Below are 10,489 nucleotides of genomic sequence, written 5' to 3'. Positions count from 1 at the left end.
TAACAATTGTTTATTTTAATCAATGTATGATATTTAGTTGCATTTTAGTTTTTATCCATATTTTTACAGATTTACAGGATTTAAATATTTACTGAAAAAAATAAAAAAAAAATTTTAAAAAAAATATATTACCGGCGGATTTGGCCGCCGGAAAATTTTTAAAAATTCTTTTTGAAAATTTTTATTTAAATTAAAAAAAAAGAAAAAAATATTACCGGCGGATTTCCGGCGGAAATGGCCGCCGGTAAATTTATAATTTTTTTTTTGGAAATTTTTATTTAAAAATAAAAAAATATTACCGGCGGATTTGGCCGCCGGAAATTTTTTTAATTTTTTTTTTTGAAATCTTATTTAATTAAGTTTTTCCGGCGAGACAATACTCCGGCGGATCCGGAAAAGTTTTAAATTTTTTTAATTAAGGTAAACCGAGTTACTTAATTTTTCCGGCAAAAGATTTCCGGCGGCCGTAGTCCGCCGGAAACGTGAAAAATCCGCCGGAAAACTCGACGGAAAAAAAATCAGCGGCGCTCTCTTTTCCGGCGGATTTGCGGAAATCCGCCGGAAAACCCAATTTCCGGCGGATTTGTCAGCCGGAAAAGAGGGCAATTTTGGTAGTGTTAGATTGCCATTATATGTAATCAAGTGTTGATCTTTAAAATGAAATTTATTCCTTATTTGAAGTGTTACCAAAAAATTTGAATCAGTCGTTCTTTTATAGATTTTAGGGTGTTACAAAAAAAATACACATAATTTCATAGGTGAACATCAGAAACTACAAAATGTTCTTGTCCAAAACCACCCTTTGCTCACTTATGATTGATATGGAAGCACGTTTCATTACCCGATATTGCAATATCGCCACTAATTTCATCTAATCCGTTGGTTACCAATTTTAATGGATGAGATTGGTTAACAAAGTTTTCATTAAATGTTTGGTTAACAAATGAAGGGACTAGGCTTATATATAAAACTTAATCATTTGATAGCTTCAAAATATACGAGATTCATGACCACTAATTTAAGATTATTAATATTATTAATTAATGAGATAATTATTGTTATTTATTATATAAAAATTAATACATTTTTAGGAGATTACGTCTTTATCTCTCTCTCTCTCTCATGTCTCCCTATTAACATACACATACAATATAAATAACCTTAATAAAAGTTTACTAGGTGTTCACAAATGGTATGTTTAGAAGTAGTTTGTGGTCATCATATCTGCATAAGCAACACACAGAGTGTTTACAAACTATAATAGTATTTCTAATAAGTGTTCACGATGTGTTCATCTCAAGTTCATATTCAATTATTTATGTACACGTATATATTATGAAGAGATGAGGTAGAAAATACGAGAGATAAGATGAAAAATAGGAAAGAGGAGAGAAAATTTTAATTTATATTAAATTTTATTTTTCAATTAATTTATTTTAATTTATAGATACAAATTTGAAATATTAGTAAAAACATAATTCCATTTAGCTTTTCATTTTAGGGGGGAAGGGCTATTAACAGTTGACAATGGTGATGTACTTGAAATATTTGAAGTCCCCACATAATTCATGGACCCACCATTCTTCCAACTGTAACTAGCGGTGATGGTGCTATATTTATACCTCTCCTAGACCTTCCATTATCACCACCTCCTCCTTCCCTACTTTCCTCCTTTCTCAGCTCACTGGAGAGTGCCTGTGTCTGCTTCATCACTTGCATTCAATGGCAGAAACCGGTGGTGGTGCCATTACGGTCACCCAAAAGATAAAAGGATGGTTCCCAGAAAGGGTTCAACTGCACATAGCCATGCTTGCCTTGCAATTTGGTTATGCTGGTTTTCATGTCGTTTCTAGAGCTGCCCTTAATATGGGCATCTCGAAGATCGTATTTCCAGTCTATCGAAACATTCTTGCTTTCGTCCTCCTCCTTCCTTTCGCTTATTTCCTCGAAAAGTACGTATTCTTTAATATATAAAAAGATTGGTGAATAAACAACTATTTGACTGTTGTTAATTAAGTAGGCAATCGAACCATTATGATCATGAAAGAAATGATCGGTATACTGACATCGGTTTTCTTGGGTTTTGATCAATCAGGAAGGAAAGGCCGCCGATCAATCTCAATTTTCTTATCCAGTTCTTCCTGCTCGCGATCGTAGGGTATGGTGTTTGAATTGAAAGCTTGCTAATTAAAGGATGATCGTTTAGGTTTCATTGTTTACAGATTAATTAATTAATGCATGTATTAGGATTACGGCGAACCAAGCTTTCTACTTATTGGGTTTGGACAACACTTCTCCGACCTTCGCCTCCGCGATTCAGAACTCCGTTCCCGCCATCACATTCCTCATGGCGGTGGTTCTCCGGCAAGCTCTCTCACACCTTTGTTTTCTATATATATATATATATATGTGTGTATATATATTGTACTAAACTGTTAACCAAAATTAATCAACGTATTTCAGGATAGAGAAGGTGAGAATAGACAGGAAAGATGGGATATCAAAAGTCGCCGGAACTGTATTCTGCATCGCCGGAGCATCAGTGATCACCCTTTACAAGGGTCCAACAATCTACAGCCCATCGCCATCTCTACACAGCATTAGGGCAACTTCACCGGTGTTGCAGTCACTGGGTGACGCCAACGGAAAAAGCTGGGCTCTTGGGTGCTTGTTTTTGATCGGCCATTGTCTTTCTTGGTCAGGCTGGCTCGTGTTGCAAGCCCCGGTCCTGAAAAAGTACCCAGCTCGCCTTTCTTTCACGTCGTACCAATGTTTCTTTGGAGTCCTTCAGTTTCTAGTGTTGGCTGCGTTCATGGAAAGAGATATCAACGCTTGGCTTATTCACTCCGGTGCCGAACTGTTTAGCGTCTTTTACGCGGTCAGTGACTCGAACCCAATACCTAACTCATGGCTCATGGTTAATTAACCTTAGCCACCACATCAAAGTTACAACCTTTTTTGAAAATTAACGATCTTTCTGAATCTTTTTTGTAGAATAAGATAGGAAAAAAGTGGGTTTTCAACTTCTCTTTTAATGCGAGTGTGTTATAATGCAGGGTGTGGTCGCATCTGGGATCGCATTTGCTGTACAGATATGGTGCATCGACAGAGGTGGCCCAGTTTTCGTGGCTTTGTATCAACCAGTTCAGACCCTCGTCGTCGCTCTCATGGCTTCAGTCGCTTTAGGCGAAGAGTTCTATTTGGGCGGGTACACAACTCACCGTCACAATCCCCACCTTACACGTGCAATCTCATCTTTCTTTCTGCAACTAAAATATATAAAACTGATCAACATCGATCACACACATTGTTTTTTGCTCAAAAATTACGTCTTTTTCATCAAGATGATCTGGGAAACCTCCATAGGAGTGAAAACATTAAGGGTTTGTTAATTCATTGAGTTCTGATGGCTGATTTGACAACTTATAAGTATGAAATGTGAACGTGTATATATATACAAAGACTATAGGCCAATAAACCAGAAGACAGTCATAGTAATGTAGTTTCAGACAAACCCACATGCATCTGGACAACCCTAACCATAAGATTATCTGTACGGTGGGTCTAACCTACCACATGAACTCACAACTACTACTGTGGGTCCTTGGATTTTAAGCTTAATTTACAACAAGTTTGACGGGTTTATAATTATACACGGGTGTGCAGGATAATTGGAGCCGTACTGATCATAACAGGATTGTATCTTGTGTTGTGGGGAAAGAACGAAGAGAGGAAGTTCATGCTACAAAAGCAGCCAGCGTTGGTCCAAGCCCCCACGAGCACAGACCATGGTGCACCGAGGACAACAAGCCACATGATTAAGTCGTCCATCACACAACCTCTACTCCCTCAATCAACCGAAAATGTTTGATCAACATAACCGTTTTGTAACTAGTGTGTGTACTCGCTGGGACTTCAGAAGCAAAATTATGGAAGTTACTATGCATTATTATGTGAGACCGAAAGGAAAAAAAAAGTTTGGTGTGTTTTTTGAACATGTCGTTTTGTTTGCGTGTTCCTGTTTTTAGTGTTGGAATGATTAAATTCAGTGTTACGATATCTTATGTATTACATATTGTGTCATTTGGTCATTTCAAAATCGAAAAATATGAACTCTTTTAAGGCAATCTTGGTTCTAGGGGATGGTATATATATTGCTATTATAAATATTTGTGTATATATATATATATATACGAGGTTTACTTTTCAAACAACGTTATTTGTACAAATCTTATTCAACAAATCATAATTTTTTATTTTGTTCATTTTTTTATAATTATGAGAGATTGATCAATCGTTTTTATTGTGGAGTGTGTTAAGCATCAATATTATCATCTTCATTATATTATTTTTAAAGAAATACATGAAACAGTTTCATTAAAATATTTTAAGTATTATATGAAAAAAAATTCATAACCATATATGAAACAACTTTATCAAAAATAGTAACATATGAAATAATTTCATAAGATTAAACACAATTTATACAAATATGGATGGTTTTGCATTTGATCGCTTTTATATATGTATATATATATATATATATATATATATATATATATATATATGTATATGCATCTTATTTTAAATGTATAAAGTTGAAGTTGAAAAAAGATAAGGATGTATAGTATGTGGATGTTGATGATGATGGCATGGCCTCTACCACTTTAGTAAAAGGGAAAGTGAGAGGAAAAAGGTGAAGGGAAGAATGTGATGATGAGTGTTCCTTAACGTTGGGACCAAGGATCATTAATGTTGATTTAAAGATTTTTATTTAATATTAAAAGTAGATTTCATGCCTACAATATCATTATTATTATTATTATTTTAATATATGGTTTTATGAATTATTTGTGAATATATGTAAACATCATTCAATAACGACAAATAATGCGTGAGGTTTGAATTTACTTAAACTCAAAACAATCTATTTTTATTTTTTATGATATAATTAACAAATGATCATTTTTTAGAGGAATAGATTCGCTACATTTACATTATTTAGAAATCGAATAGAGTAGAATAGGGTTCTAGGGTTTTATAATAACTTAAAAGGCTGACAATCCTGTTCAATTTTAACTGAAAAATAGGTCGTTGAAACAAACACTAACTATATAAACTAAACTTACTTGTGTTTTAAATTTAACGTAATCTAAATTCCATGAGACAGATGAAAACTAAATAGAGTAAATTACGTGGTTGGTTCAGAATCTGGATACAGTACATTTCATTAAGTTCTACATCCCTATACCTAATGTAGTTAAGTTAACTCAAGCGGCAACTTAGTCAAGAGTAGGGCTGTAAACGAACTGAACGAACACGAACGGAGGCTTGTTCATGTTCGTTCGTTTAATTTAACCGAACAAACGAACGAAAATCTTAGTGTTCGTGTTCGTTCGTTTAGAAATCAGGGGTGTTCGTGTTCGTTTATGTTCGTTCGTTAACATGCTAAACGAACGAACATAAACGAACGGGCTAAACGAACATTAAATAAATATTATTTGAATTCAAAGTAAATAAATAAAAGATTATATATTAAATTTAATATATAAACGAACATAAATGAACGAACGAGACTCTTGTTCATGTTCGTTCGTTTAACTAAACAAAAAAAAATTGTTCATGCTCGTTCATTTATTAAATAAACGAACATAAACGAACTTCCCGCCGAACGGTTTGCTGAACGTTCAGTTCGTTTACAGCCTTAGTCAAGAGGAGTATGGGAGGGCCCCTATTAAAATTCAAACAAACACCACTAGGGAGTAGGGAGGAGCTTTTCGGCAACAAAATTTTACGAACGACACGTTTATGTGGATGACTTGTGATGGGGAAATTACCCATCACTTGTATCAATTCACTACTAGAAAATTCGTATTTCCAGCAGAATTTTTGACTGAAAAATTCGTCTGAAAATTATTGGCGGATTTTTCGGTGGACAACTAAAACGTCAACTTCCGTTGACTTCCACCGGAAATTCGCCGGTAAATATATTCCGACAATATTTTCGACGGATTGTACAAATTAAAATTTTAAGAAATTATTAACTCTAATTACAATAAGTTGTCGGTGGATTTCTTTTTTAATTTTTTAAAATTAATGTCCGGCGATAATCCGTCAGAAAATAATTAAAAATTAAAGATTATTATTTTAAATTTTCGGCGGACGCCCGTGGTCGCCGGTAATTTAAAATAATAAATTATTCATGATTTTTTTCTAAATTATTGATTTCCGGCGGATTGTTTCCGGCGAATTTTTGATTTTTTTTTCGATTTCCATACTTTTGATTTTATATATATGTAAAATATTGCATTTATTCCAAATGGAATATATAGTGGATAATAATTGTCTTATCGAGTCTAACAAACACATCCATGTATCCAATGCATACCTATATACAAACACATTATCCGATGTCATTGTTATTATTGGACTTTAAAAACTATTAAAAAAGTTTTATTTGGGTTTAACGGGTCTTAATTGAGCCCAATACAGACCACATGCTCATATGCAATACATGTTTTCTCATAAACACGTATTATACTTTAAGGTAGCTTTTGATACGAAGACATGATTGGACGTGACTGACTGAACAAGACAAAAGTGGATATGATTGGATTATCAAGAGGGTAGGACAGGACAGGACATGACAGGACATGACAGAACTAGACAGAACAAAAGTATGTCTGGTGTTTGGTATAACTAGAACTTGACGGGACAGAACTAGACAAGCTACCCCAAAAATTATTTGATGATTTTAAATATTATATAATAGTTTTAATTAACACAAATAAAGTAAATAAGTAAAGAATTTAATTTATAAATATTTGTACACATTTTTCATATAAATGAACACAAACATATATAATAGTACCAAATTCGAATTAAATTTATTGATATAATTGATAGTAATAGGGGTGGTGGTGGAGGTGGTTTTGGTTATGGTGGTGGTGGTGGTGGCAATGGACGGTGGTGGTCGGTGGTTATGGAGGTAGAGACAGTGATAGTTGGTGGACGACGATGGTTATAGAGGACAAGAAGATGGTGGATTGTTGTGGTGGTGGAGGTTGACAATGGTGGAGGAGGTAGTTGTGGTGTTGTAGTGAAGATAGTGGTGGTGGTGGTTTTGGTGGTGGACGATGGTGGTTATGAAGGTCGTGGAGGAGGTTGTTGCAGTAGAAGAGGAGTTGGAGGTGGCCGACGGTGGTAATGGTGGTGGTAATGGGTGGTGGTGATTGGTGGCCGATGGGTGGTTGTAAAGGTGGTAATGGACGATGGTGAAGGAGGTTGTTGTAGTAGAGGAGTTGGAGGTGGCGAATGGCGGTAGTGGTGGTGGCAATGGAAGGTGGTGGTCGGTGGTCGACTATGGTAATTGTGGCAATGGACTTGGTGGACGATGGTTGTGGAGACGGTGGTACAGGGAGGTGGAGGAGGATGGTGTTGTAGTGAAAGAGGAGGTGGAGGTGGCCACCGACGGTGGCGTCGGCCGAAACTAGCGGCAATGACCATTAAAGCAAATACCATATTAAGGTTATATATCAAACTAGGGTAAATTAGTAATATTTTAGTTTATGTCTCATTCTTTTCCCATCTTGTTCTACTTATTTTGGTGGAACAAGAAAAAACCTCTTTTGTCCTATGTTGACCCACCTTGTCCTAGTTCTTGTCCCTGTCTCATATCGCACCAAACGTGGGAACAATGAGTTCTTGTTCTATCCCATGTTATGCCAAACGTGGGATAATGAGTTTTGTCCCGTCCTGTCCTGTTTCGTCCCATGTACCAAACACAACCTTAATGGATGTTAGTTGGGTTTTAATGGTTCTATTGTGCTTTTATGGTTCTTTTTGAGTTTGTATAGGATCTATTGGGCTTTAATGTATCTATTAGGTTTTATTTGATCGTATTAGGCTTTAACGGTTCTATCGGGCTTTATTTGGTCGTTTTGGGCTTTAATTGATCTATTGGGCTTTAATGGATGTTAATGAGCTTTAACATTTCTATTGGGCTTTGGATATATTGGGTGTATTTGGTCATATTGGGCTTTAATTACTCTATTGGGCTTTAATTGATCGTATTAGGCTTTAATGGATGTTAGTTGGGCTTAAATGGATATATTGGGCTTTATTTGATCGTATTAGACTTTAACGGATGTTAGTTGGAGTTAAATAGATATATTGGGCTTTATTTGATCGTATTGGGCTTCAATTGATCTATTGGGCTCAAATGATGTTAGTTGGACTTTAACAGTTCTATTGGGCTTTGATGGATCTATTGGGCTTCAATGAATGTTAGTTGGGCTTTAACGGTTCTATTGGGCTTAATGGATGTTAGTTGTGTTTTATTGGTCGTATTGGGCTTTAATGGATGTTAGTTGGGCTTTAAAGGTTCTATTGGGTTTTAATGGATATATTGAGCTTTATTTGGTCGTGTTGGACTTTAATTGATCTATTGGGTTTTAATTGGTCGTATTAGACTTATGGATGTTAGTGGGGCTTTAATTGATATATTGGGCTTTATTTGATCGTATTGGGCTTCAATGGATCTATTGGACTTTATTGGATCTATTGGGTTTTAATTTATGTTAGTTAAGCTTTAATGGTTCTATTGGGCTTTAACAGATGTTAGTTTGCTTTAAGGGTTCTATTGGACTTTAACGAATCTATTGGGCTTCAATGGATGTTAGTTGGGCTTTAACAATTCTAATGGGTTTTAATGGATGTTAGTTGTGTGTTATTGGTTGTAGTGGGCTTTAATGGATGTTAGTCGGGTTTTAATGGTTCTATTGAGCTTTAATGGATATATTGGTCTTTATTTGGTCGTATTAGGCTTTAATTGGTCGTATTAGACTTTAATTGATGTTAGTTGGATTTTAATGGATATATTGGGTTTTATTTGATCGTTTTGGGCTTCAATGGATATATCGGGCTTTAATGGATCTATTGGGCTTCAATAGATGTTAGTTGGCTTTAACGGTTCTATTGGGCTTTAATGGATGTTAATCGGGCTTTAACAGTTTTATTGGACTTTAATGGATATTAGTTAGGCTTTAACAGTTCTATTAGGATTTAATTGATATATTGGGCTTTATTTGGTCGTATTGGGATTTAATTGATCTATTAGGCTTTAATTGGTCGTATTAGGGTTTAGTGGATGTTAGTTGGGGTTCAATGGATATATTGAGCTTTATTTGATCATATTAGGCTTCAATGGATCTATTGGGCTTTAATTGATGATAGTTGGACTTAAACGGTTTTATTGGGCTTTAATGAATGTTAGTTGACTTTAACGGTTCTATTGGGATTTAATGGATATATTGGGTTTTATTTGGTCGTATTGAGCTTTAACTGATTTATTGGGTTTTAATTGGTCGTATTAGACATTAATGGATGTTAATTGGGCATTAATGGATATATTGAGCTTTATTTGATCGTATTAGGCTTCAATGGATCTATTAGGCTTTAATGGATCTATTGGGCTTCAATTAATGTTAGTTGAGCTTTAACGGTTTCATTGGGCTATAATAGATGTTAGCTGTGCTTTAACGATTCTATCGGGTTTTAATGGATGATAATAATAAGAATAAGAATAATAACAATAATAATAATTTTTAGGAAACCGGCAGAAATGTCCGTCGGAAAATGAAAATTTCAAAATTTTCATTAAAAACCGTTTTTTTTTTAATTTAAGCTTTTTTTTTGGGGCAGAAATATCCACTGGTAAATTATAAAACAAAACCTTACCCCTTTCCTCAATAGACAACCGCTGTTTGTTTCTGTTTCCTATACACTAGATGAAGGCGACGATTTCCGACTCCTTTCCAAATCGAAAACCGCCCCCTGCCACCGACATCCTCCCTTTCCTTCCCCTCCTCAATCGGCAGCCACTGTTCTGTTTCCTATACTCACCAGACGAAAGCGATGATTTCCGACGATTTCCAAATTGACAGCTGCCCCTTGTTGCCGACATCCTCCCTTTCCTTCCCCTGCCGTCGATCGCGACCTCCTCCCCTTCCTTCCTCTTTCGTTGGTATGATCTCAATTTTGTTATGTATATATGATAATATGTATGCATATATGTATGTATATGTAAATATATGTATGTATGTATTTCTATATGGCTTGGATGTATGTATATATTTATGTATGGCTTAGATGAATGTATATATTTCTGCATGGTTGGATTAGGTTATTTTTGGATGGATGAGATTTGCATTGTATTAGTCACTTATATGTATGTATGTATATAATTAACAGAATATATATATATATATATATATATATATAGAGGTGTGTTATTATACAACCTCTACCATTTGTACAACCAATACAACTCAATCTCAACCGTCTATTTAATTTGATGAATATGTAATTTCATAGAAGTTTTGATTGTTTTTTAATATAAAGTATTGATCATAATTAATGAATCGTATACATCTTCCATAAATATTTAAATCTTAATAAATGAACTCTCATCATTTCCATAAATATTTCA

General features: G+C 34.8%; 1 protein-coding gene across 1 annotated transcript; it reads left to right on the top strand.

Moving 5' to 3' along the window:
* Positions 1-1,693: 1,693 nt before the first annotated feature.
* LOC112514410 (protein WALLS ARE THIN 1) lies at positions 1,694-4,127 on the top strand. The gene is made up of 6 exons (XM_025120871.1): positions 1,694-1,952; positions 2,096-2,158; positions 2,248-2,364; positions 2,464-2,878; positions 3,057-3,208; positions 3,667-4,127. Exons 1-6 carry the CDS (start codon positions 1,723-1,725, stop codon positions 3,869-3,871), a joined length of 1,182 nt encoding a protein of 393 aa, XP_024976639.1. The 5' UTR covers positions 1,694-1,722; the 3' UTR covers positions 3,872-4,127.
* The last annotated feature ends 6,362 nt before the right edge of the window (positions 4,128-10,489 follow it).

Source organism: Cynara cardunculus (genome assembly GCF_001531365.2).
Source record: "Cynara cardunculus var. scolymus isolate 2C chromosome LG 6, CcrdV1, whole genome shotgun sequence".
Taxonomy (NCBI): Eukaryota; Viridiplantae; Streptophyta; class Magnoliopsida; order Asterales; family Asteraceae; genus Cynara; species Cynara cardunculus.
This window is presented reverse-complemented; position numbering and strand designations above follow the sequence as displayed.

Bases quoted from the DNA above. Each gene is read 5' to 3' on its own strand.
- LOC112514410 (XM_025120871.1), top strand. From the start codon at position 1,723: ATGGCAGAAACCGGTGGTGGTGCCATTACGGTCACCCAAAAGATAAAA. The intron at 1,953-2,095 runs GTACGTATTCTT...TTGATCAATCAG, and splicing joins TTCGCTTATTTCCTCGAAAA to GAAGGAAAGGCCGCCGATCA. The intron at 3,209-3,666 runs GTACACAACTCA...ACGGGTGTGCAG, and splicing joins GAAGAGTTCTATTTGGGCGG to GATAATTGGAGCCGTACTGA.